The sequence below is a fragment of the Eumetopias jubatus genome, unplaced genomic scaffold (assembly GCF_037043125.1).
Source record: "Eumetopias jubatus isolate StellerSeaLion01/CBP00866 unplaced genomic scaffold, mEumJub1_p1.0 scaffold_9, whole genome shotgun sequence".
Taxonomy (NCBI): domain Eukaryota; kingdom Metazoa; phylum Chordata; class Mammalia; order Carnivora; family Otariidae; genus Eumetopias; species Eumetopias jubatus.
The window spans coordinates 22,196,184-22,222,800 of record NW_028274815.1 but is presented as its reverse complement, the minus strand read 5'-3'; the positions used below and the strand labels follow the sequence as shown (position 1 = coordinate 22,222,800).

At 57.9% G+C, this 26,617-nt stretch overlaps 3 protein-coding genes across 5 annotated transcripts; 1 reads left to right on the top strand and 2 right to left on the bottom strand.

Annotated features, from left to right (window-relative positions):
* The first annotated feature begins 1,757 nt into the window (after nucleotides 1-1,757).
* On the top strand, nucleotides 1,758-4,343 carry CGREF1 (cell growth regulator with EF-hand domain 1). The gene is made up of 5 exons (XM_028099639.2): nucleotides 1,758-1,957; nucleotides 3,022-3,087; nucleotides 3,164-3,234; nucleotides 3,372-3,496; nucleotides 3,712-4,343. The coding sequence occupies exons 1-5, from the start codon at nucleotides 1,881-1,883 to the stop codon at nucleotides 4,153-4,155; spliced, it is 783 nt and encodes a 260-aa protein (XP_027955440.2). The 5' UTR covers nucleotides 1,758-1,880; the 3' UTR covers nucleotides 4,156-4,343.
* Nucleotides 4,344-4,542: 199 nt separating this feature from the next.
* Nucleotides 4,543-16,849, bottom strand: KHK (ketohexokinase). 3 transcript variants are annotated; one of them, XM_028099641.2, is made up of 8 exons: nucleotides 16,268-16,849; nucleotides 12,909-13,025; nucleotides 10,738-10,875; nucleotides 8,579-8,651; nucleotides 7,863-8,009; nucleotides 6,196-6,284; nucleotides 5,894-6,051; nucleotides 4,543-5,811 (listed from the first exon to the last, which is right to left on the bottom strand). In XM_028099641.2, exons 1-8 carry the CDS (start codon nucleotides 16,357-16,359, stop codon nucleotides 5,726-5,728), a joined length of 900 nt encoding a protein of 299 aa, XP_027955442.1. In that variant the 5' UTR covers nucleotides 16,360-16,849; the 3' UTR covers nucleotides 4,543-5,725. The 3 variants fall into 3 exon arrangements, with proteins under 3 accessions (XP_027955442.1, XP_027955443.1, XP_027955444.1); XM_028099642.2 differs by having other exon boundaries at nucleotides 4,544-5,811; nucleotides 10,738-10,872; XM_028099643.2 differs by lacking the exon at nucleotides 10,738-10,875 and having other exon boundaries at nucleotides 4,544-5,811.
* Nucleotides 16,850-17,213: 364 nt separating this feature from the next.
* Nucleotides 17,214-24,958, bottom strand: EMILIN1 (elastin microfibril interfacer 1). Its single transcript, XM_028099618.2, has 8 exons — nucleotides 24,293-24,958; nucleotides 23,219-23,344; nucleotides 22,529-22,749; nucleotides 19,513-21,429; nucleotides 19,023-19,139; nucleotides 18,579-18,596; nucleotides 18,281-18,418; nucleotides 17,214-17,925 (listed from the first exon to the last, which is right to left on the bottom strand). Exons 1-8 carry the CDS (start codon nucleotides 24,460-24,462, stop codon nucleotides 17,588-17,590), a joined length of 3,045 nt encoding a protein of 1,014 aa, XP_027955419.1. The 5' UTR covers nucleotides 24,463-24,958; the 3' UTR covers nucleotides 17,214-17,587.
* Between the last annotated feature and the right edge of the window lie 1,659 nt (nucleotides 24,959-26,617).

Here is a 26,617-nt window from a genome sequence, read left to right as displayed (position 1 = left end):
CTAACTTCAAGCTCATTCCCCCCGCCCCCGCCCCGAGGATTACCATTTTCACTGTGCTTTCGTACTCAGAATTTCTTACTTTCTTGCCAACTCAATGCATTTGAAAAGATACGTTCTATTTTTATTCAGCTTTGGAATGACTTTTCATTGGGACATTTACTACGATACGCCCAGACATGGAGGTTTGTCCTCCATGTCCTGAGATGTGTCCACGGCAGTGGGACCTCTGAGGGCCCCCAGTTGATGATATGGGGATCTCAGTTCCAACTCCCTCCCTCGGATGGGCCCAAGACTTGTTTTCTCTCTTGGGTGCAACATCTGGAGCTCAAGGATCTATATTGCAGCCAATGTTCATGAACACCTTTAGGGGAGCAGTGGCTTCAACACCCATTTGGCCACTGCAGATTATGGACACCAATCAACTATGTAGACTCATGATATCTACTTGGGGCCATGTATGCAGAGAAAACTAAAGGCGGTTTCTTTCTTTTTTTTTAATATTTTATTTACTTATTCGAGAGAGAGAGAGAGCACAAGCAGGGGGGAGTGGTAGAGAGAGGGAGAAGCAGACTCCCTGATGAGCAGAGAGCCCCATGTGGGGCTCAATCCCAAGACCCCGGGATCACGACCTGAGCTGAAGGCAGACACCCAACCGACTGAGCCACCCAGGTGCCCTAAAGACAGTTTCTATGCCTCTCGGTAGCTTCACCTTCTTGTAGACTTCCATGTTTTGTTGCTTCTTCCTCAAGGCAGCTCTGCTTGCACAGCTACAACCAGCCTCCCACAAGCATCTTCCCATGGGCCGGATGCTCCCCTGCCCTACCCCACCTCTCTGAAGCAGTTGATGTCCAGCCTAGCAGTGCTTCTGCACCTTGTTAGAGCCATGGAGCTCTTTGAGCATCTGATGAAAGCTACAGACATTTCTCCAGGAGAATTCTGTGCCAGCCAGAATGCCCAAGACCATGACAGGTCCCTGATCCTCTGCACCTGATGATTTATCTTGCTAGATATGGGGATGGGTCTCAGGCCTCAGCTGTGGTGGGCGTGTGCTTCCTTAGGAATTCGTTATGATAACATCCGTCCCGTCCCACCTGGGACTAGTCAAGTAAGCTTCATGCTCTGTGCTTCTGACTGATCCTTTCTCTGTTTTCATATAACCAAGTGCTTGTGTTGCCAATGGGCCTGCACAGTGTAGGTCTAAAGGAAGCTTTTGTTTTTTCTTTTCTATTGGGATTTCCCAAGAGAAAGGAATAGGTCCTAGGGCCACTGTTGGTTTGACTCTGATTTGTTTCAATCCTTAACTGAGTTTAGATCTGTTTCAAGGAGTCTGAGCCTTTACCAATTTGCTCTTGGCTGAGTTTTAATAAATACAGGCGAATAATCTGCCTCTATGTAAGTCATGGTCTTTTTGTGACCCTCCGCATTTCTGATTTGGCCTTTTTCTTAACGTCTTGGAGCTAGTTTCCATCACAAAGTGAGGGACTGGACTGGAGTAGATGTACTTGAACAGCACTTCTCCGAGCACCTCAGGCTGGAGGGGCGGGGATGGGGTTGGGGGATGGGCAGGGCACCTCAGTGGGGGTAGTGGGGGCATGGGTGTGGGGAGGGACTCCTGCCTGCAGAGCTGCTTCCACCACATCAGGTCTGATTTATGTGCTTTACACAATGGGTCCGGAGTAAGATTTGTTTCGGACAAATTCCACAGGGGATGGCTGATGTCTGTGCGGGCCTCCTCCCTGAGCAGGAGTCCTGTCACCTGGCTGCAGGTGGAGGCCGGGAGCAAAGGCGTGCCTGTCTAACCCTCCCATCCCCCCACTCTGTGGCAGACCTCCCTTCCCCTTGACTCCCTGACTCTGTTCCTAGTTCCAGTTCCAGCAAGGATGTTGTTACCTTTGGCAATGAGAATGTTAGTGCTGCTGCCCCTGAGTCAGGCCGCGCCCAAGGATGGAACCGTGAGGTAATGGGCCTCAGAGGGCAGGGCCATAGGCTGGGATATGGAGGGTCTCTGGAGAATCTGAGGGTGTGCTGGGCCCCTCTGGGAGGCAGGAGCCTGGAGTGTATGTATCCACCCCCCTTCCCCAGTTACTGCCATCTCTGTCTGTGCCCATAGGGGCGCCCTTCGCAGAGTGGGCACCTGGTGCACCTTTGCTGGGATCAGCTCATCTGGGATCCGGGGACTCCGTTCCAGCGGGGTGTGAAGTTTGGGGAAGAAGCTTTGGGCCGGGGAAGGGGCTGCGCTTCTCTTCTCAAGACCTTATGTGGGAATGCCAGAGCCTTGGAGATCATTAGCAGACCAATTCGGGGTTGTGTGCCCAACAGTCTCAAGGGTTCCGGTGTGAAGAGCACACCGCGAGTACGTGGGCTGGGGTAGGGGGACAGATATAGGGAGAGCAGCAAGGCTGGCCATGGGGACAAAGGCTGCTGCCGCAGCTCCTGCCAGCCATCTGGCCTCACAGGTCTGGACTGATCTGGGCAAACAGGCAGCCCCTTCCAGAACTGGCAGCAAATCTTGGGCTTGGAGGACTGAGAAAGAGAGCCTGAGCAGATCAAAACTCCAAAACCAACATCTACGCCCTCAGCTTGTGTCGTGGAGCAAATCCGGTCTGCGGAAACCTGGGCAGTGCCTCGGGGCTGAGCCACAGACCTGCCCCTCGGGCCCGGCCCCAGAGCCGAAGGGTGACCGCGAGCCCCGCTGTCCGGACACCCACTCACTGTTTTCTTGGGTCTCCAACTTGTATCTACTAGGTGTGGCTTCATCTGGCCTCTGTCTAAGCAGGTGCTTTATTTGGGTTTTCCCTTAACATCTAAGTTAGGAATCTGTAAAACCAGTCTGAGGGAGTGAGGTTCTGCTTCTAAGACCAGAAGGGCCTCCTCCCCACAAGGTGTTTGGGAATTTGAGAGAACAACGCCCCTTGGGTCTGGGGAGAGAACTCTGCCAGGAGCTTGAGGGTGGAAGGCGGCTGGTAGGCCGGATCCTCAGGGAGGCTCTTGGCAAGCCTGGCCCTTCTCTTCCTCCTCCAGGCTGGACGCCGAGGTGCAGCAGCTGCCCCTGTCCAACCCCTTCCAGCCAGGCCAGGAGCAGCTTCGGTGAGTGGGCCGGGCGGGGGCTGGGCCTGGGTCTGCACACTGGCCTCTCTGGGCTTACTTTCCCCATTTCTGCCAGGCTTCTGCAGAACTACCTACAGGGACTGGAGAGAATGGAAAAGGAGCCGGAACACATGAGCCGGGAGCAGGGTGAGGGGCTGGGCACCGGGGCCAGTGGGCAGGGGGCTCAGGGGCAGCAGAGCCAGGACTGACCCCGGGCTGTCAGTTGCCCCCTGCCTCCTCCACCTGTTCCTGGTGCCTCTTCTGATCCGGCTTCTCCTCCTTAGTTCTCCTCTACCTCTTTGCCCTCCACGACTATGACCAAAGTGGACAGCTGGACGGCCTGGAGCTGTTGTCCATGTTAACTGCAGCTCTGGCGCCCGGAGCTGCTGATTTTCCTATCGCCAACCCGGTAAGCCCTGCTGGCCGGGGGGCCCCTTCTCCCACGAAGGAGACTCAGCTTCTTGGGGCTTTAGTCTTTTTCATCATGACTCTTTTGGTGAATCCACAATAAAAGAAGTGCTCTGAGCCTGCCTGGCAGGGATGTGGGGAGGTATTGGGAGGGTCAGAGCTCCTGGGAACATCTCTTTCTGCTGCAGACTCTCCAGCAAACGTGTGCTTCCACAGGTGATCCTGGTAGTGGACAAGGTGCTCGAGACCCAGGACCTGAATGGGGATGGGCTCATGACCCCTGCAGAGCTCATCAACTTCCCAGGAGAGGCCCCAAGGCACACAGAGCCCAAAGAGCCCCCGGAGCCACAAGATGTTGGGAGGCAGTCCCCATTAGCTAAAAGCCCGTCCAGACAAGAGCTGCAGGGAGCCCTGGGTCCCAGAGAAGATGGGGCACAGGTAGAGGCCACAAGGGAGTCCTTGGAGCCTGTACAGGAGGCTGGGGGACAGGCAGAGGCTGAAAGAGAAGCCCCAGGCCCTAGAGCAGAGGCTACGGGCCAGGAAGAGGCCAGTGACGCTGGAAGGGACGCAGAGGAGCATCCAGGGGAAACACCGGAATCCAAGAACACCCCAAATGAGTTTGAAGTTCATGTTATTCAACTGGAGAATGATGAGATATGAACCCTGAGGCTAGAGATTTGCACCCCTAGAAGTCTCAGCACCAGAACATAAGCCCCAAAGAGTGGGCTGTGTATGCTGGGTGTATGTCTGCTTCCTGGCCCCGGAGGGGCAGGTCTTTCTGTGCAGCTCAGGGAGACCCGAAGTTGAGGGGGCAGCTTTAGGGCCCAGATAACCAATAAAGAACTGAATGAACTCATCTGCTTGGGCCATCTACTTAACTGGTCTGGCCGGTCTGGCCTCAGGGACGCAGGGGGTGGGGGATTGGACAGGCCTCTGGGAGGGGCTTCGGCTTCCACCCTGTTCCCAGAGGGTGCTGAGACAGCAGGGGACGGCAGCGGGGCCCAGCTGCAGACAAGCTGGGGAAGAGAGCGCAGCCTCTCGCTGGGGCCCAAATGCCCCTCTTCCCCATCCGCTGGGGTTCAGACACCCAGGACCCTCCTGCAGCTCCGAGCCGGTCCTCCCCACCACCCTGTAGGTGCCCTCCCCGTAATATTAACAAGAATGGCCATTTACTGAGAGCCGAGTACACACCAGGCGTCATGCTGGGCATTTTCTACATTGTCTGATTGTATACTCACGATAATTCTACCACCAGGCAGAATTAGCTCCATTTGACAGATGAGGAAATTGAGGAAGACCGAGTCAGTAATGTACCCAAGGTGACACTGCCAATTAAGTGGCAGATTTGAATTCAGGTGTGTCAGACCGCAAAACCCATGGTCCTTAGCACATTCTGTGGTCTCACACACCCTGCCCCAACTCCCATATGAAAACTGGCTAATTCCAATATGCCCTCAGCCCTGGTCTACCCCAGGGACATGAACACTGAGTCCTGGGGCACATCTGTGGCCGAGGCACCGCCTTAATGACAAGGCGGCTCCAAGGGTGGGGCTTCAGGCTCTGGGACAGTCACAGGGGAGATATTTTTGGACCGTGAAGGCACCACCAAACCACAGAGAAGTCTCCCTGCCCACTGGCCTGTCAGGTTGGCTCAGCCGTGTGGACAGTCCTGGAGCCATCAGACTGGAGTCTTGTGACAGCCCAGGGGCCCAGAGGAGATTCTCTGGTGGCTTATTATTTAGAAGGTTCCCTGGGGTACAAGGAGATACGTGTCCTCCCCAGCCAGGAAGGCTCAGGGTCTCTACCCAGCCCCTGTGGCTCCTCTTCACCAGAACCAGCCAGGCCTCCACCCAGGGCGCAGCTGGTGGCAAGTCGGGGGTACTTCCTGCTACTCCGGTGTAGGCTGCCCCTCCTCTGGGCCTACGCAGGGAGGTTACTTCGAGGAATAGAGAATAAGAGGGTGAAGGGCTGTAGCATCAAAGCCTCTGGCGTCCCCAGCCAGAGCCGTTCAGACATCAAGGACAAACAGACTGGCAGAAGGAAGCCGGCTCTGGGGCAGGAGATTTATTTGCTCGGCGGCTCAGTGGTGTGAGCCGCCAGGACACAGGGGGAGCGCCCCCCACAGGCTGCATCTGCCCAGGGAGCGGGGCAGTGTGGATGCCAGGCTGGATGGAGGCGCCAGCCTCCAGGGAGGGGGTGGTGTGAGCCAGTGCCCCCTGCCACAGGGCAGTCACACGATGCCCTCAAAGCCCTGCAGGCCGCACTTCTTGCCGGCCACCTGGCAGCCAAACCTCAATGCCTCCTGCATACTCTTCCCTGGAGGGGCAGAGAGCTGGATCAGCCGGGTCCTCTGGGCAGGGGCAGGCCTCAGCCTGGCGCCTCCTGCCGGGGTACTCACCCTGGGACAGGCTGAATATGACCGAGGCGTTGAAGGTGTCTCCGGCGCCCAGAGTATCCACCACCCGGGGTGGAGGGAAGGCGTCCGAGTGGAGCAGCCGTCCATCAGGGCCCAGGGCATCGGCGCCCTCCTCAGCCCAGGCGCAGACCAGCATAGCCCTGCAAGACCCTCCACTCAGCTGGGTCGTCGGCCCGCCCCTGGCCCCCAGCCTCATCCCGCTCCTCAGGGCAGTGCCGCCCCTCCCCGCGCCAGACTCACTGGCCCTCCACACCTCGGTCTCTTCCTGGCTTTCCCCTACTCACCCTTCCCTCACACGACCGTACAAACCCCTCAGGGCCTCCCCCGCTGACCGGAACCCCAAGTGCTTGGCCACATCTTTGCTGACAAACACCTGTGGGCAGTGGAAGAGAGGCTGACGGTCCCCCAAACGCCGTCCCAGCTCAGTCACTCACCACCAGCAGCCTAGCGTTGCCCCCGTATTATAATGCCACTCCTCCAACATGGCCGCCTAAATCCCCAACGTAGCATCTCACTGTCCCACAGGAATGCGCTTTCATACTTGCCCAAGATACATGCTAGAAGCCAGTCCCGTAAATTGTGGCACAAAAATCTCTGGTGTATTTGGTCTAAGATCAACGAATTTCCCTGCAATTGAAAATCCAAAGCGAGCCTTGAGCGCCATCTCGCGGTGAAAGCTACCACTGCCAAGTTACACCTCCGGCTCTCAAGAGGGGTTTGCTTTCTTTTGCTTTTCCTGATACAACTATGCCCTCCGGGCCTAGTTTCTTCACCTTTAAAATAAAGGCGCAACGGGGCGCCTGGGTGGCTCAGTTGGTTAAGCGACTGCCTTCGGCTCAGGTCATGATCTCAGGGTCCTGGGATCGAGTCCCGCGTCGGGCTCCCTGCTCCGCCGGAAGCCTGCTTCTCCCTCTGACCCTCCCCCTGCTTGTGTTCCCTCTCTCGCTGTCTCTCTCTCTCTCTGTCAGTTAAATAAATAAATAAAATCTTTAAAAAAAAATAAAATAAAATAAAGGCGCAGGGGTTGTAGAGCTTCCTCAACACCAGCTACACGTTAGAATTGCCAGAGGGACGCGATCCCAGGACCCCGGGATGCTTCTCCCTCTCCCGCTCCCCCTGCTTGTGTTCCCTCTCTCGCTGTGTCTCTGTCAAATAAATTAATAAAATCTTAAAAAAAAAAAAAGGAATTGCCAGAGGGAGTTTTGCTAAAAAATACTTCAGCCAAGCTCCACCCTCACCAATCAAATAAAAACCCGCGGTGTGGCTCAGGCATCCACACCTCTGTGCAGCCACAGTGGAGGCCCAACCAGCTTGGGCTATGATGCCAGGATTGTCACTCGGAACTCATTTCCATCCCAGCACTACCCAAATTTACCTTATGCAAGTCCCCTTCCCATCCTCCCTCACCCCTTGGTGGCTCCCACAGCCCGCCACCCACCCCAGAGTTGGAGGACACCCGGCAGAACAGTCCTAGTCCCTCATTTGACGGGGGGGCGGGGGGGGGGGGAGCCGGAGGAGGCCCAGAGAGGAAATGCTCCCACACGGGGGCGCTGGCTGGCCCTAGTAGCCCTCTGGCCACTCTCGTACCTACGCACCCACTGGGATGGAGACATTTTTCTCCATCGCCACCACCGAGGCCTGCAAGGGAGTCCAAAGCTGGGGGCCTGCCTCTTTGCCCCCCACCCGCCAAGGACAGCAAGCCATTCCAGGTGTGGTGGGCGTTTCCGGTGACCAAGGGAACGCTTGGTTCCTTTTAAGACCTAAATGAGAGGCGCCTGGGTGGCTCAGGGGATGATCCCAGGGTGCTGGGATGGAACGCCCCCCCCCCCACTCCCGCTCTCTGCTCAGCGGGGAGTCTGCTTCTCTCTCTCACTCTCCCTCTGTGCTCTCTCTCTCTCACAAAACCTAAATGAGCTGGATGTGGCAAGGGGAAGCTGCATGGGCCACTCACCACATCTCCATAGCCAAACAGTTGGAACAGCTCCTCTCGGGGCTTCTCCACCTCCACGGACACTCGGATCTTCTGACCCGGAGGCTGTGTGGCATTGTGCTGTTCTATCCGCTGCAGCATCTTCACCTGCTCTGATGCATTCCGGCCCTGGGGTGGGGTGGGGCGGGATGGGGCAGCTCAGGACCAGCTGGGCAGAGCAGCTGCTCTGGCTTCTTCTTCCCTCCCTGCTGGTGGGCGAGGGGGGACTGGGTCGGAATGCCATCCGAAGTTTCAAAATTCTAGAGCAGTCATGGACCTTGGAGACCTTATTGACCACCTCCCAGCACCCCCCACACACACCCCGCCATTTCACCGACGAGGAGACAAAGGAATTAAAGAGAGACTTTCCTAAGGACCTATGGTGAATTAAATGACAAGGCTAGGATTAGAACTCAGGACTTCTCCGAGTGTGGAGGAGGTGGGCAGCCTGGGACACAGAAAGCATGGGCCTTTGCCTGGAGCCAGCATCCTGCTTCTGGTGCCTACATCCTGCTGTGTGAACCCGAGTAAGGTGCTTTCTAGGCCTTAAAACACAGAGCAAGCTGGAGAGGGGATGAGGGGGGTTGGCGTCCTTTATCTTGAAGTACTTCATGGTTCAAAAAAACTAAGAAGAAGGCAGAATACGTGAAAGGGCTGGCAGGTTGAGCCCCTCGAAACACAGGTAGGGCAGGACTTGCCTCAATGTGAATCCACTTGAACCGGGTCAGATCAACCTTATCAAAGTCTGTAGCAGACACATCTGGCAGGTTCCTAAGTCACAAGACAGAAAGGAGAGAGAAAAGCCATGGTGAGGTCAGCCCGGGCCCGGATCTCTGGCTGCTGGGGCCCTATACCTGGTGCTGCCTGCAGCATGGCCAGACTGGATCTCCAACACAGGCTTCTGAGGCTCAGCTCCAGGACAGGCCCTGTTCCAGGCTAAACTCCTGACCACTCCTTGCCCTACTCAGCTCCACCCAGACAGGGGGCTGGAGGCAGTCTGCTAGGGTGCCCTTTGGGCATGGGTCAAGAGGCCAGCTGAGTGTGCCTTGGAGACCACATCTCCCAGAACACTCTAAGAGCACCAGGGACTACAATTCCTAGAATTCCCCCTCACCAGTGGCACACGTGCTCCCAGCATGCAGTGCCCCGGTGAACTCCAAAGGCCACGGCTGCTCTGCGCCTGGTCCCGTTCACTTCCGGTGCCCCAGCAGTGACAGCACCACTGTTCTAAGTTTGGCAGCTTCATGTCGCAACCCTGAGGTCAAGGTTGATGCTCGAGGATGAGTTTATAGTTTAGCTGACTTAGGTGTAGAGCCCCGGGAAGGGTCTGCCTTGACCAGAGACCTACACCTAACCTATGTCCTCCCCTCCATGTTCTGTAGCTGAATCGATCTAAATAGCTGTGTACCTGGGCCTCTCTGAGGCTGCTTTGCCATTGGCAAGTGGGTCCAAACCCGCCAGTCGGCTGCAGTTGGAGGTAATGTGTGTGGATATCCTTGCACTGAGGCCAGGAGGCAACAAACATTTCTCCTCTGAGCTCCTCTCCTCTTCCTGTGAATACTCATGTGGTGTCCTTGATCAAAGTTGCCAGATTGTTGCTTAATGGGCAGATGACTAGGACTGCCCAAGGAGAAGGTCATTGCCAGCACATATGCCCACTGGGACACACGGAGCCAGAGACCACTGGCCATGAAGCCTGTCCTAGTATAGTCGCCCCCTCTCCCCCAGGTCCAGGAGTCATGCTGGGCGGTAGGGACAGCCTGAACCCCAGGGCTGCTGGGTCTGGACCACCTCAGCCCTAACACAGTACCTGGCACATACTAGGTTCTTAGTAAACTAAAGGTCTGAGATTCTTCAGGAGGGACTCTGGGAGAGAGGAGAAGGGTCTGGGTCCACAGGGCCTCTCCCCAGTAGCTTGGGACTTTAAAGGGGATCCCTTCCCCTTAATTAACATGGCATCTGATGGCCCTGATCTTCGGACCCAATGTTCCCCTTCTTGCTGCTTCAGTGATGCCTGTGAATTGTGTGTGGCTTCTGGCCTGGCTTCATTATGCCGGGACCTTTGTGGTGGGCTCATCTCTTCTGAACACCCAAACCCAGCTCCTTGGTGCCATGCTGCAGGCTGGCAACTCTGGGGCTGACCCTGGAAATTCCAGTGGGTCCCCTTCAGGGCTTAAGATGGTTGGAATCACATCTCCCATCCATCCCTCTCTCCTCAGAACAATTTCCCCACACCCACTCCCAGGCTGCTGATTGACCAGTTATGAAGGAATCACATCATGAATTATGTTTTGCACAGGCTTGCCTGCCCATCCTTAGTGTTGACCAAGGCCAAGGCACCGGGCAGAGCAAAGCACATCTCTTCCCCCCTCACTTCTTCCCTAATTGAAAATAATTGAGAAATCACTGAACAGTTTGGCATGGGGACAATTTCCGGTACAAAGAAAGGCGACAGAGAGCGGGCAGCTGGGACGCCCAGGGTGGCGAGCGAGGGAACTGATTGGTGGTCTGTGCGAGGGCGAGGCCAGGGGGCCTTACGTGTCGTAGAGCACAATGGTGCGGGAGCCAGTGGAGTTGTTGACGATGCAGCAAGAGCACGGGGTCTCCCCTCTGCTCTGCCAGGCCACCTGGGACACATCCACGCCCCGCTGCCTGAAGTCAGCCACCAGGAAGCTTGGGGCGGAGCCCGAGCCAAGGGAAGGGCAAGGAGACACAGATTAGAGCCTACAAGCGGCCTGGACCTCCTGCAGGGATGGGAGGGGTGCTGGAGCCCATGGGCCTCTCAGAGAAGAAGGGTCCTGTTCCGAGAGTTAGTGACAACGGCGGCGGCTGGCAAGGCGCAGACAGGCATACAAACCTGTAGGCATGTAGGATGGTGCGGCTACCAGTGGCCTCACTGATGATGACCGTGGAGATGGGGACAGAGCCCGTGGTCTGGGAGACTGTGTAGCGTAGGTCCACGGAATAGCGGCGGAGGTCATCCAGGACAAAACTGCTGGGATGGAGTAACCCGCGGGGAGGTGCGGCTCGACAAAGGTTTGGGGACTGGAGGGCCGGTGGCAGGGCCGCTGGGGACCCTGGATGCAAGCGGGGGAGTGGGGGGCAGGAGGGAACTGGAAACCACCATGCTGTCCCAGGCTGTGCAAGGGGGAAGAAGAGGCAGGGGCGCATAGCGGGAACTCAGTGAGAAAAACACTAAGGGACAGTCTTTTAGATCTTGATTGAAGTAAACTCCAACCCCGGACCTGGCCTCCGGGGCCTCCGGTCTGACTCAAGCCAGAAAGGATGTGCTGAAATTCATTAAACTGGATGGGGTAGATCAGGGGCCTAGAGCATGTGCACCCTGTTTGAACAAAGCAGGTGAGGGCACCGTGGCCTGTTTCACGCACAGCCTAGGCAGAATTACGAATCACCAAGGTGGTACTCTGTTCCCCAGTGGCCCTCCACACACTCATCCTCACGGTACTTTTCTCTCGGAAGGCCCTTCCGGGGCCAAGGTCATTCGACACCTGCCTCCATAATGCCCAGCCAGGAAGTGGTGTGGCCTTGGTGAGGCCACTCGTGGGCCCCTGCTCTCGCGGCAGGGTGAACCCTCCAGGCAGTGAGCTGGCTCCCAGTGCCTAATGCTCCTCAGAGTGGGCCTGGCCCGGGACTCTCACCCCAGAATCTCCTCCAATCAGAGTGAGCAGGAGGTGGCCCCTTGGGGAGCCTGCACCCACAGAACAAGGGGGCCACCCCACGTTTCCTGGCCCTCTCTGGAGACAGCATCCTGTGTCCACTAGTCAGCCACCATCCCGACCTTTCTCTCTATGGCTGGACCCCACTTTTGGCAACACCAAAGCTAGACAATACAGACTTGTATATAGGTACCAACTTGGGGCATTATTCCTCATCTCACACCTCAAGGATCCTTTAAATAGTAACTTTCCCAAAGCATCCCAACTATGGTTTGGTTTTCCGAATGACTTTTTGCACCCACAGTGCCTGGCACATGGTAGGTGCTCATTAAATGTTCGTTAAACACATGGGGAGAAGTTGGAATGGCCCACCTCCCAGCATTATCATTCCATAAAGGCGAGTCCACTATCCTAAGCAAGAGCCACAGTCTTGCCTCTTGCTGGGAAGGAAGACAACCGCTGGAGAAAGTTAACAAGTGACCAGCTGTTGGCTCCAGGTCCCTCTGTCCCACCTCACAGGGCAGGCTCTTGCCCCCTGATCTGTTTCGTGCCAGTTCACTCAGGGGGCTGGGTTTGGGCAGCAACGCCCCTGAAACCAGGGTTCAAAGGGCTGAGTTTCCCAGACCAGCAAGCTGGCAGCCTGCCCTAGTGCCCACAGTGGGCAAAGTGTGGGCCTCACCTCCTGATAAGCATCTGCTGAACTGGCAGGGCCAGGGGTCAAAGGGCGTTTGGGTCCCTGCGGCAGCTAACACAGAGGAAGTGTGTGGGCCACCATGGGCTGCAGCCTAAATAGCTGGACAGCTGAGGCCTGGGTCTGGGCCCAGCGTTAGCACGTGGCTTCAGGGTGTCCTCGGGCAGGGTGCTCTTGTGGCTTCAGTGAACAGGGAGGACACCAGCACTTGCCCTGCCCCCTCAACGGGGAAAGAAACTGTGGGCCTGAACCCTAGGACCATGGAGGCTGGACACCCCCGGGCGGAGGATGGCTAGGGCATGTCCCTGACTGCCTTCTGCCGCAAGCGTAAGCCAGGACCACGGGGAATCGAGAAGGGCAAAGTCATATCCACCGCAGAGTCTGTTGGAAGCAAGGAAGGAAGAGGTGGGAAGCTGAGCAGGCTCCGGGGAGGGGCCGAGGAAACAGGCTGTGGAAGTGAGAGCTTTAGCAGGAGAGCCGGAACACCTGAGCAGCAGATAAGCTCACACGGGAGGGTCTAGGACACTGGTACTCCACTCCGCCCCCTCCAACTCTGGATCCAGAGTTATCCCACCCCGTTTCTTATAGCCTGCCCCCTCCCCCCCCACCCAGGGTCAAGACTTCCTTCTTTTCCACCTTCCCGCTCCCTCCTCCACTCACTCGGCAACATGGCCCTGGGCCAGGGAGCCCATGAAGGCGCAGGGGGCTCCAAGCAGGGACAGAACAGTGCAGGAGTTGGATGCGTTGCCTCCGCGCTGCCATCTTTGGGACAAGCACCTGCAAAACACACGGATGGTCCCTGCAGCTCCAGCAGGCTGGTGCCAGGATAAGCAAGGCCGGCCACAGTGCCCTGGGTAGGGCCCATGACGTGTAAAAGCTGGGAGCTCCCCCTCAGAAAGCATCTCGACCAGCCTTCTCATTTTCATGCATTTAGGTCCATCACAAAGGAGGGCTCCACTGTGGGTGACCCGGTTCTCAGTTACGATGACCCGCCTCTCCCCGAGGTACAGAGCTGTCATACCTTCAGCCCCGATGGTTGGAGAACTCCAAGTACCTCTTCCCACAGGTGTCAAATCGGCTCCCTGCTCCCGTCTCAGGGGAGCCCACTTCAATAATAACTCGGGTTAAAGTAAGTAAGACAAGGAGTAAACCTGGACATTAAGGTCATTTAAGTGGGGGGCGGGGAGGGAAAGGGGAAGCTAACTTACATAATAATGTCAAAAGTTAAAAAGATTATTGGATGAAGACCAGTTTTCCTCCATTTTTTTGTTTCCCTTTCTTTCAGCTTTATTGAAATATAATGGGCATATAACATTCTGTAAATTTAAGGTATACAACGTGCTTTGAAACGGGCGTATTGCAAAATGATTACCACAGGAAGGTCAGTTAACACACCACCCCCATCACACGATTACTTTTTTTTCTTCTTTCGTTTTTCTCTATCTTGACTGAAAATCTAACTCAAGGTGTAAACTGAGGAGACCAACTGGAGATGCACCTGCAGGGCTTTGTTGTTATCAACAACAAAAACAATGACTTACACGCGCATCAAAGCACTTTAATGATGTCTCATTGTGCGCCCACAATACTTTGGGGTAGACAGTGCAGGCTGTCATTTCTATTCTTCCAGTTCCAAAAAGAATAACTGTGGCCGCGTACAATAAGAACGACTAACGAAGAAAAATACAGGAAGCAGAATTTTTAGGCTAAGGTATATTGGCACACAAAACTTAACCCTGAAGTTCCCTTCAGTCTCGGGAAAAGGGGTCCATGATCTTGTTAGGAAGGATACTAGTTTGTACAGGGACAAACATTTTTCGAGCTATGAGCTTTAGAGAAATTTTCATGCAGATTAGAACGGGGAGCCTCGTGGGATTTGACTGACTTGGGATCACACCAATAGTTAGTGACAAAGCTGCCATCAGAACCCAGGCAGCCTGACTCCAAAACCACCGCCATGTAATGTGTAGTTGTGAATGGAAAGTAGTCAGGCCCCGGCTTGGATGAGGTTTCGAAGAAAGTGTATACAATTTTACTTTGTGGAAATTATTCAAAGTCACACTGATACCCAACTTCCTGTGCAGAAATGCCCTGCTGAGCATGAGGATGCTTTCTGGAAGGCTCTTCTTGGCCTGGACTCTGGGAGGCGAGGCCAGAACTCAGGGGTCTGGCCAAATTCCAGGTGGTGCCTCCTGAGGGTCCCCAGATGCCTGTGGAGCCCGGACAGCCTAGGAGAGGTGGGGCCGAAATGCCTGGGAAGAACTGCGTCCCCACTTGGGCTTGCTCATCTGGGAGGCATGAGAGTCCAGAAGGTGGGCTGGGTGGACTGAGCACGAGAGAGAGAGAGAGAGAGAGAGAGAGAGAGAGAGAGAGAGAGAGAGAGAGAGAGGCCCTATGGACAACCACACCGCTCTGCAGAGGAGCAGAACCATGCGGCTGGGGGAGGGGGAGGAGGTACACCCTGCGAGCAGGGGGCATGGAGAACACGGTGCCCTCCTTCAGAATGAGCCCACCTTGGTGGGAGCTAGCAGGATCTCCTTATCCTAGCCTCTCCAGTAAGTAATCTCAAAGGGAATGGCACTGAAGCTGTCGTTGAAAGTGGCACTCTGGGTCTTCCCCAGGCCCTCCAGTCCTTGGGAGGACCTGCGGCCTTGGAACCCACACTGTTCTCTTGAGGAGGTTGAACTCCTCACTGTGCCCGTGTCCTGTGGCCAGCTTGACCTGGCTAGGTCTACAAAGCAGCCTACCCTTGTGCCCCTCCCCCACTGGCCCTGCCCTCCCTGGCAAGGGCTCTAACCTCTGGCAAACAGAGCAGCCCAAAGCAAAGGGTCAATTCCATGAGATGGGCAGCAGCAAAGGGAGAGGGAGCTCAGGAGATGACAGAGGGCTGGAGCGCTAGATTCCCAAGAATTGTAATTACTGCTTTGCCACTCACTCACTATGTGGCCTTTACAATAATTATTTAATTTCTCCACAGAGACAGCTGCTTCCTCATCTGTAAGGAGGGAATTTGACTGACCCTGACACATTTCCCATGGGCTGCTGTAAGCAAAGTACGTGACAGTGCTGGGTGGACCCAGAGCCTGGAGACTACTCGGGTCTCTCTCCTCAATCAGAACAGGGAGAACTGGGTATTCATGGCTATGAGTGCTATAGTGTCTTGTCTGAGTTAAACCTTGAACTAGCCATTTATCCGGTTCTTGGCTGAGAAAACTGATAGCCTAGGAGCAACTCTCAGGATTCTAAGCACCAGACAGCACCAAGAGAAAGGCTCGGATTCTGCCTCATAGAAATGCCCTTCTGGGATCACAGTGTAAAGGTGAGGTTCTTACCAAGAGTAAATATGAGAGCCAACGAGCGACTTCTACCAGACAACCAAAAAGGATGTTATTCACTGATTTTGTAAAAAGGACTTCTGGTAAACTCCTTTTGGAATTTAGCACCAGGGAAAAGTTGGTCATGCACATGAGCCAGCTCTACCCATAACCCACAGAATTTCTAAATTTGCCTCTAGTGCCAGCCAAGCTCTGAAGCTATAGTGAAGCTCAAATACCATGGTTTTAAGTGTTCTTGCACTCTACCTGCACATACTTATTATTGAAAGCTACCTCAAAATTTACTTAAGAAACAGATGAGATATACGTAGTAGAGAAATTAGAAGTAAACACTGGTGAGAGACAAGTGCATCGGTCTTTTTGTTAGAAAGAAAGAAGCTGGTCCTGCCCCTTACTAGTTGCATGTCCTTGGATAAATCACTTCATCTCAAAGAATTTCTAAACGCGGATAATGATTCCTGAAACGGGAATTGGCCAACACAGTGCTATCCAAAGCCTGGGTCTTATTATTAACGGCCTCCATTCTTTCCTAGGTCCTCCGGGGCGGAGGGCACGGGATACCAGCTCCCGAGGCTGGACTTTCACTGCGGGGCCCGCAGACCTGGGGATGGGGTCTTGGTTGTCGGGCTCAAACGCGGGGCTGCAGCGGCCCCTGGGGTCTCCGAGGGGCCCGGGCGCCCCTACCTGCTGTCGGTGTCCTCCTCTGGGTACTTGTCCACTACATTGATGATGTCCAGCACCACTAGCCCCACGCACAGGATCTGCTTGTCTTCCATGAGCCTGCTCCCGGAGCTTTCTCCCCGCCTGGCTGACGGGGTTCCTCCTGGGCTCTGCCTCTTATCCCAGAGGGTTGTGTCCCTGCTCCTGGGGTTGACTTGGCTCCTCCTCTGCGTCCCGAGCTCCTCCCCCAGGGGGCCTCCTGCGGCCGGGAGAGAAGGGAGCAGGTCCCTTGCTCCCCACGCCCGCCGATTCAAGCGGGCCTGGGAGCGCAGACCCCGAGGCTTTGGTCCCCGGCTTCCCCTCCGCAGGTGGCGTGGCCCAGCAGATGGCAACGCCTCCCACTTCTCGGCCTCACTTGTCAGACAGCCTCGGAGCTAATGCAAACCTCTCTAAAGCGCAGCTAGGCAATCTCCTGAATGCAAAAAAAAAGTGCAGTACCAAGGCGCCTCCTGCCCCTTCCTCTCCTGCACCGGCGGCTCGCACTCCAGACCCTAGTTGAGTCGAGCCGGGCCTCGCAGCTGCGCCCTGAACCCTTCAGCCCTAGCCGTCGCTCGCGCCGTCTGCGCCCCGCCCCCGAGGTCCAGCCAATCCCAGCTCGAGGCCCCGCCTCCGTCGCCGAGCAGCAGGGCTGCTAGGTGAGCGGCGGAGGTCACGTGACGGGGGCCGGCTCCCAGGACCCCCTGGCGGACGCCGGCGGAACGGGCATTCGGGGGAGGAGCGCCGGGCCGCGGCCCAAAGCAGCCGGCCCCTCTCTCCGCAGGCGGGTGCACGGCAAGCGCGCACAGAGCCACCGAGCCGGGAGGTGGGGGCGATCAGGTTAGGGAACCCAGGGCTCCCCCCTTACCCCGGCCCCTCTGTACTTCTCTCTACCCTTGAACACATACTGGAGCACACAGTTTCTTTTGTTTTGTTTTCTTTTTTAGAAAAACCAAGTGTCTTTATTCCTGAATAGTTTAGTATGGCGATGGGGGCCGGAGCCCCTCGGGAGAGCCCTGCATCGGCCTAGAGACCCGCTGGAGGAGCTGCGAGGGTGCGAGGATTGGCTCCTCCGCAGTCTGGGCCCTGCAGGGGACGGCGAGCAGGCCAAAAGTCTGGACGAGGGGACCCCAGAGTCCCCGACCCGGCGCACTCAGGCCATGGAGAGGAGTGCTCTGGGCGCCTGTGCCACAGAGGGTACGGGACGGCGGCTCGCCTAGGGCTGGAGTGCCAGGACGGAACCCCGTCACCCCCGCTGGCTCTTTGGCCGGCGTAGACACTTCGGGCTGGTCGGGCCCAGCCCCCTGTCTACACCTGATCTAGCTCCAGGTCCCCATAGAGCAGGGCTCCGCTGAAGATGGTGAGCGGCTCCTCCGAGTGCGCCAGCTGCCCCATGACCAGGTCGATGCAGACCGTGTCTCCAGCCTGCAGAGGCAGGATGAGGCTGAAGACGCCCAGGGCGCCGGGGCTGGGCTGGCTCTCAGCTACTGGCTTATTCTCCAGGCCCTCAGGCTCATAGCCACCAGAGTCTATGCGGGCCACGCCCAGGTTGGAGCGGGACAGCACGGCCTCCACTTTCTCGTGCCGGTGCCCGGTCAGCACCGCGCTCAGCAAGTAGCGCCCGGCCAGGGGCGCTGTGAACACGCCTGGGGACAAGGATGGCAGTCAGGAGGGGAGACAGGTGGCAGGGACCAGGGAGGTGTTGGGGAGCCCTCCCAGAACTCCTGGACTAAGGAGAGACCTGCTGGGTCTTGTCACCTGTCTTCCACTAGAATGTAAGTTCCACCACGCCAGGGAATTGGGTGTTTTGTTCATTACGGCAGCCCCAGGCCTCCAAGAAAGAAGCGCTCCTTCCCCCCACCCTTAGCCCAAGCTGTGGTGAGAATGAATAAATGAAGGAAATAGGGGTCTCCCCAAACCAGAGCACGAAAAGATTCCCCTTGCCCGAGGGCGCAAGAATGAGAACATATCACTGCCCAGCCAGCCTGCTTCCAGGCTTACCAGTCTCTGGATCATAGTAGCCCCCATCGTTGAGCAGGACTCTGTCGAAGGGCACTGTGCCTGGTTCGGACCGTGGCAAACTCAGGGCAGCTGAAAAGGCCACCCGGGGCACGGGGGCTGCTGGTGCCCCCTCCACTCCTGGGTAGGGGTAAGGTGGGGGTCAGAGTGCATGCTCAGTGCAGAGCTGCCTGGCCCCCTTCCCTTCCTGGGTCTCTCCCTCCAGGGCTGCCTGAGGCCTTCCATCCTCCAACCCCTAGTTCAGTTCCACTCCCTCCAGCACCGAATGAAAGGAACTTACCCTGCTCTCCCTGGGGACCTGTGGGAAGAGGAGAGGGAGGAGTGAGAAGTGGGGCAGCTCTCACTAAGTCACTCAGCAAACATCTGCTGCGTCTCTCTAGATGTGCTAGGTGTCACATAGACTCCAAAGCAGGAATGGGGGTATCAAGAAAAGGAAGAATAGGGCCCATCCAGTTCAACTAGCCCCCAGCCTTTCACACCCTTCATAGCCCTGTGAGCTCAGCCTTAGTCTTCAATACAGCACTAAGGCCACCATATCCAACTAGCCCATATAGTGACTGTCCCAGCTCCTAGTCACTGTCAGCCATGTAGGACTCCCCACCCCCCCCAACTCCTTGCCCCTTTCCTCCCTTCTCTGTCAAGTTCAGAATGGAATGAATGTCAAGCCTAGGGCTGCTAGAGGTGTGGGGAGCCCTGGCTGCGGTAGGAACCTCAGCTCACATACCTGGTGGCCCGATGGGCCCCCTTTGTCCCTCCTTGCCTGGAAGTCCTGGAGGTCCAGCAGGGCCTGGTGGTCCCTGTATCCCAGGAGGCCCTGAGGGCCCAGCCTCACCCGCAGGCCCTACAGTGACAAAATTAAGTTGAGGGAAAGCCATAAAAGGAGTTTCCAAAGGACAAGGAAGGTTGTGGGTCCATGGGCAGGTTGGTGGGGCTCCTTGCTGCCCATGCTGGATACCTGGCTGTCAGAGCAGCACCCCACCCCTACCCACTGGCCTGTATGAGCTGCCAGGGGAGAGTGGGGAGCTGGGAACTTGGGTCATCTCTTGTGGACAAACCAACCCCCAGGACAGTGGTGGGTCTGTAATTCATGCTGGGCAGAGCAAGGAGAAAGTATATAAGGTTAAGACTGGCTGTTGTGGAGGAAGGAAGGAGAAAGAAAGGACTTGAAAGGGGTCCCCCCACCTCCCACTGCATGCTTCCTCTTGCCCCCTCACCAGTGAAGTCCTTCAGACTGAGCTGGTGAAGCTGGTCCTCCAGGAGCAGCACGGAGCTGTTAAGGGCACCGAGCCGCCTGCCCAGGCCTGCCTGCCCCCCCAGCAGCTTCTCTAGCAAGGCTGCCTGTGTCTGGCTGGTGCTGTTGGTTTCCCGGAGCCCAGCCCAGAGCCCCGCCACATGTCTGGAAAGGCCCTCGCGCAGGCCCTGCAGTCCCCCGGCCACTGTGTCCAACCGCTCACAGACTCCCTCGAGGCGGCCCAATCGCCCCTCTAGGCTGGGGCACTGGCCGGCCTGTGCCTGTCCCTCTTCGAGGCCTCGGAAGCGCTCCTCACTCTCCGCGGCATGCTCTGTGGCCTCCTGCTGCAGCCTGTTAATTTCCGAGATGATGCGGTCCTTGGTGGCTCCTAGGTCAGCCAGATCAGCACCCTGGCCTTCCACAGTGGTCTGGAGCTCATGCAGTGAGTCGTTGAGAGAGCTGAAGGTGAGAATAACCTCCGAGAGCTCTCCTTGCAGGGCCTGGAGGGCTGAGCCTGAGCTCCCCCCAAACACACTGAAGCCATCCAGAGGCCCTCGGCTTGGCCCCCCAACACCTGGGCCAGCCCCAGGGCCCCGTGGGGGCAACAGGGGGCAGGAGCAGCGCTCCACACCATCCCGAAGGCGGCCCAGCTCCTCTTGGACACCGCCACAGGCCCCACAGCCCTCATCCCCACGGGCCTGCAGTAGTCCCTCCAGTTGGCCCAGCCGTGCGGCCGTGAGATTCAGCTGCAGTGCAAACTCTGCAATTGTCTCGTCCTGCGCGTCCATGCGACCCTGGAGCTGGCCCACGACCCCTTGCAGTTCCTCCAGTGCAGCCTGCTGGGCCTCCCCGGCTGCTCCCACCTTGTGCAGGCCTGAGCCCACCAGATGCAGCTGCCCCTCGCTGTCTAGCACCCTGCGCTCCAAGGCACTGAGGATCTCGCTGACCTGGGAGTCCTGCTCCCCAGGGGCCCCAGAGCAGAGCTGCCCGCACGCCTGCACGGCCCCTGCCACCTGCTCTTCTAGCAGATCCAGCCGCCCACCCAGCACCCCACTCACGTTGGCCAACAGTCCCTCCAGCTTTTCTAGTCGGCCCCGGGCAGCAGGCAGCCAGTGGCCCAGGCCCCCAGGCCGCCCAGGCCAGCCCTCCTCCTGTTCTTCTGAGGGACCCAGAGTGGAGTTGAATTGGTCCTCCAGGCGAGAAAGGCGGGACGCTAAGCTGGTGTAGCCTGGGGGGTGGCCCCCCTGCCCCGCCGCTCCTCCCAGCTCGGTGCCTCGCCGCCCGCTCAGCACTGTCACCGAGCCGGCCACTACATCCAGCCTCCGCTCCAGCTCAGCCAGCCGCCGGCCCAGCTCGGGAGGGCAGCACTCCTGAAGGGGCCTGCGGCCCACAGCGTGCCCGGGGACCTGCCGCTGCCGCTCTTCCACGGAGGCCAGTAGCTTCTCCAGGGCCCGCAGCCGCTCTCTGTCCTCCTGTTGCTGCTGGCGGAAGCCATCGAGCCCCGCCAGGCACACCGAGCAGGACTCCTGCAGCCGCCGCTCCAGCTCCCGCAGCAGCTCCTCACTGGGGCCCGGAGGGGCCGGGGTGGGGTCCAGGGCCCCGCCGCCGCCGCCGCTGTGATGGTTGTTGAGATGGCCCAGCTCCTGGTCGTGGGTGGAGACGCGGTTGTCCAGGAGCTGCAGCTGCTGCTGGATCTCACTGAGGGTTTCGTGCACGCCGGGGCGGGCCGCCGCATCTGCGGGCTGCTGCCTCCCGTTAAAGGCCGTCTCCACAGCCCTCTGGACGTCTTCGGCCAGGCGCCCACTCAGTCCCTGCAGGACACCTCGGAGGCCCTGCAGCTCCTTTGTCAGGCCCTGCACCTGCTCCTCCAGCTGCTGCACCTTCTCTGAGTCCCCAGGACCTGGCAGAGAGGGGACGGCATCAGGCATGGGGGCCGGACCTCAGGGCTCAGTGCCTACCTCCCAGGGCCCGCTCTCCCCATCTCCAACACGAGGTCCTCGCTGATTTGGCCACTCCTTAGCTGGGTACTTTGGGCAAGAAAAGGTGGAAGGAAACTCCATTTACTGAATGCCTCTAGGCCAAAACCGTACCATGGCTTTTCCCCCCTTAAAATAGACTCCATTGGACAGACACAGCAGCTTTTCCCATTTGGTGGACCGTGAGAAAGAGAACCAGAGGAAATTAAGGAACTGGGCCCTGGATTACAAGTTTAACAAGCGGCAGAGCCAAGTTTCAAACCCAGCTCATCCATCTGACCACCAAGTCTACTGTCCAGAATGTCTTTCAGAAATTGCTTCCTCATCTGTGAAATGGGAATGTGGGGAAGCACTGTGGGCCCCACAACAGTGGCTATTCCGAGCAACGTCTCTCCATAACACCCCAGGGACAGACGAGGTTCCACGGGAAGACTGCGGGGGCTCTGGCTGGAAGGTGGGAGAGTCAGCCAGAAGTTCCTGTTTTCATCATTACAGCATGACTATCTCCCTGGCAGGCAAACACAGCACGTCCGCAGTGCCCAGCGCGCACGCACACTCCAGGAGGCCACAGGGACTGCTGCATTCTGGGACCTGCAGTCTCCAGAGGCCACCGAGGGGCCTGGGACCTGTAGTCGGGTGCGGTGCATTCTAGGACTTGTAGTCTGAACGGTCTATCCCCTTGGTGACCAAGCTTTTCGAAGGAATTCCCCCTTCCTCCCAAAGCCGTTCCCAACTGGGAAGTATCTCGGCCACGTGTGGGCGTGTGTGAGCACATTCTCTTTCTCTGCCTTCTTTCTCTCTTGATCTCTCATTCTGTTTCTCTCTGACTCACACACACACACACACACACACACACTACACACACAGTGAACGCACAGGCAGAGAATCTCAGGGGTCTCACTTACTCCCTTCTGTCCCCTTCTTCTGACTTGGAGCATGGAGCTCTCACCCTTGGCAGCCTGGCCCCACATTTTCCAGCCAGCACCAGCTCCCACTTCTCTCCCCAGTGGCTCCCATACTCACCTTCCCCACCTAGTCCACTCAGGTGGCTTCCTGCACTGGAGCCAGAGAGGTTGGGGCGGGCGGGCCGGGGCCGGGGCCGTGGTGTGGTAGGTGCAGGACCCAGCGGCGGGGCGGGACCCTCAGCACAGTCATCGCCCCCATACCCCTGACAGCACCTCCACTCCATATCCGTTACGGTCTTGTAGGCCACTCGGTAGCGAGGGCGGAGGAAGCTGCGGTACCTGGGAGAGGCAGAGGGAGGCCTCTTTACTCCTCCCTGTACTGGCAGCGACCCTGGGTCATGTCCTCAGAGATGGGCAGCTGCTGGTGGTGGACAAGGCCTGTCCCTCAGGCTGAGTCCCCCTTACTGTCCGGCATGTGGCCGTGCTCAGTTGACAGCTGTCAGCTTGCTGGCCAAAGGCCAAATCCCTGTTCTTCCTCCCCCTATCTTCTGCTGGAACCTCGAACTCCTCATTTTGAGCCTGACTCAGCCCAGAGAAGGCATCTGGGGCCTGGTGGGGTGGTCCGGGTGACTTTGCCCTCAGTATCCGCCCCAAACTGTTGCCTCGGTGTCGTCTCAAAATGGCTCTGACTGAAGGCCCTGGTCCTGCCCCTGGCTACCTGCTTTGCAGAAATTCCCTGAGTTGGCTGCCCTCCTTCTGCCCTAGCCCAGCCCCCACCAAGTACCCATTCCCCAGCGCTGGAGCTCACATGATGCTGCGGGGACACTGGGGCTGGCCCCAGCCACAGGGCTGGTAGTCAGGCTTGACGAAGGTCTCCACTCCATCCTCAAGGACACAGCTCACTGTCCGGGTCACCACATAGGCACACCAGTTCCTGTAGGCACAACCCCACCTGGGCCCAAGGGCCAGAGACACGAGCCCCAGAGGAGGACCCAGGGGCTACCAGAGGGGCTGAGGGAGGGTTAAAAGATGCAGGGCCCCCGGGGACCAGTGGGAGCCAGGGCTTTGGCAGGGGCAGCTGCCCCCACGCCTTCCTGAGCAGTGGGAGTCGGTAAGGACTTTTCAAGACCGCGAGAGGAGGCACAGAGTGGAAAACCGTAACTATAAGAAGTCAATCCTCAAGGCTGGGGGGTCCTAGGGAGCCTCTGAATTCACACATTCATTCATGTCCCTTTCTGTGTCAATCCCCAGCTTGGCGTGGCCTGTCTGAGCCAGCTGGCTGGGTCCCTCTGGTGATCCCCTGGACGCTGGCTTCCACCCACCCCTCAGGGGAGAGGACAGGGCAGGCAGGGGTCCAGCTCAGGGTTAAGTAGAGAATAAGCCATTGATGAGCCCTGCCCCCTTTGGGGCTTGCGTTCTACACTCTTGGCCCCATTCAAGCTGGCCTTTGATCTGTGTCCGGCTGGAGAGCCCAACGGAACAGAGCAGGAGTGGTGTCAAGAAAGAATCACAGATCACTGGATGGGCCCATGAAGCCCGAGGAAGGGATAAAGAAAGGTCTGCCGGAGGACACCAGGCTGGTACACAGCCGGCAGCTTGCAGGAAGGCCTGGCCCAGGACCCTCAGGGTCGTTTCCCTGGGCACCCAACTACAGGTCTCCCTGAGGTTAGAGGGGGACCTATCTATTTAGGGGGCCCTAGAAATGCTCTGCAGGAAGGTGGGCTTGTGCGGAGCCACCTGATGGCTGGGCTTCCTCTCCCCCTCTTCCCCGCATTAGGGCATACAGCCCCGGGGAGGGTAGCCAAGGTGGGGGCCAGGATAGCCCCCTTCTGACCCACCCTCCCACCCACGTCCAGCCTTGGGCTGGGACCCAGACTCTTACCTGTGGCGGCTGGCAGGCCGGGGGCCGCTCTGGGCCTGGGGTTCCCCAGGGCTGAGGGCCCCCCCGGCCCCCGTGTAGAGGCTATAACCGCGGGGAGGGTAGCTAGCTGCCCCCACGGCTGTGGTCAGCAAGCAGCAGAGGTAGCAGCTCCAGAGGGTGCCGGGGGCCATGGTGGGGGCGCTCCGCGGTGGCCCTCAGAGGCACATCCCGGCCTGACCGCTGGCGCCTCTGTCTGCCGTAGGGGATGCCGCTGCTCCAAGGGACAGCGCTGGCCGGTGCCTGTCCCCAGCTTCCTGCGGCAGCCCCCAGCCACACGCCTCCTTCTCGGCCGCCTGGCCTGACCCCTCTCCCCCTCCTCTTTCCTCCTCAGGCTCCTGTCCGTCCCTCCCTTGGTTCCTTCCGCTCTCCTATTCTCCACTTCTGAGGGGAGTTTGTTCTCTGTGCCCCCTGGCCTCCTGTGCCTGGTCCCTGCCCCTCTCAGATGCTGCTTCCTGGGCCTCCACCCCCTCGCCCCAGCTGGCCCTCCTCTGGTCTCCCTATCTGTTTTCCCCAATGACCGGATCCTGGAGGTGACAGGGCTTTGCCCCTGTGGCTGTTGAGAGGCGCAAGAGTGGCTGTGGGGCGGGCCCTGGCCTCCCGCCTCCCTCTCTTGCTCACTCCCTTCCCCCCTGTCTGGCTGGCGGTCCAGCCTCCCCCTTCCTCCCCCCACCTCTCCAACCATCGTGCGCCACATCTGCTTCTTGTTAACTCCGGGAAAGAGAGGGAAAAAAAAGGAAAAACAGAGAAATGTGGAGTTGCCGCCAGGCTTGGGGCCAGCCTCTCAGACGGGCCACATGGAGTGGAGCCGGGGCCAGGGCTGGGGAGGAGGCCCAGGGCTGCTTGCCTAGACAGGGACCGGGAGCTGGGGCCACAGCTCCCCCGGGGCTAGGGCAAGCCTCCCCGGGGAGAGAAGACCCGAGAGGGGAGCCAGGAGGGGAGAGGAGGAGGGGAGGACTGTAAAAGGGAGAATGAACTCGTAGGGCTCCAGCAGGACATCACTCACTACCTAGTCCAGCTGCCTCCTTTTACAGATGCGAACAATGAGGCCCCGCGCTGGAGAGTAACCTGTCCGGGCAAGCCAAGAGCAGGGCTCTGATTAGGATCTCCGTACCTAGGTCAGTGACCTGGGACAAAGAAGGAGGTGAGGACAGAGGGCTACTGGGCCAGGGGGGAGACGGAAGAGGACTCCACTGAGGCAGGCAGGACATTCGGAGAAACTAGAAGAGGAAGAAAGGAATCTGGAAACGAGGGCGCAGCCTCCTGTCAGGCACGGAGAGGACATGGGCAAGAGGAGAAAGACTCATTCTCAAAAAAAACCAAATGAGTATGGTTTCAGGCTTGTCTTGGTGAAGGTCAGGCCGTAAGTGGGGGAGTTGAAGGAGCGAGGCAGACCGGGTGGTATCTGTATCTATGGAGCCCAAAGGAAGTCCTTCCCCAGCCTGGAGGCAAGCCTTGGAGGCCTCTGCAGCAGGCAAGGAACTCAGTCACGCTCAACCACCAGCCTGACCCGAAAGCTCTTCTTGAGAGGAGTCCGAATCTGTCAGCTGGCCCCCGCCTTCACCATCTGGCCTCAACACGGTACTCAGGCCTAGGTGTCCCCGTGTGGTGCGGCGCTGGCTCGCGAGAGCGAAGCAGAAGTACCAGACAGAAGGGAGGTGAGCGTGCTGTGTGGAGGCTCCGTGGAGGTGCCCGGGGAGCAAAGGCCTGTGTGACACTCTGGAAGGAGCGCCTGGGACCGCTGGGGAACGGCACACAGGCACCGAAGCAACCAACACAAAGCAGGACAGACGGCATGCCACGGGGGCCAGACGAGTGGGTGATGTGTTCTGAGCAAGGGGAGGGGAAAGACAGCTGGATGCTCGGGGGGCTCAGAGGAGGGCCGTTGGAAGAGAGAGAGAGGCTGAACAGTGTTGGGGGAAAAAAGTGAAGCACAGAGATGGGGGAGGGGAGAGATTGCAGACTGGGGAAAGAGGCCTGCCTCAGTTTCCTCATTCCTCAACATGGGAATCATAACAGCACCCTCCTTCCTAAGTTTGTGAGGATTAAGTTAATACACATAAAGCATTTAGAATAGTGCCTGGCACATGGTAAATGCTTGGTAAGGGCTCTTATTTGTGTCAGGAAGAAGTGGGACAGAAAGTCAGAGAAGTCAATTGTGGAAAAATCGGGGAGAGGCCCAGAGGACTGGTTAAGAGCTTGGATTACAAGTTTTTGAGTGGGAGCTCGGTACGCCTTCAGAAAGAAGACATGGTGGGCAAGAGCAACGGACAGGGTTTCAGGCCACAA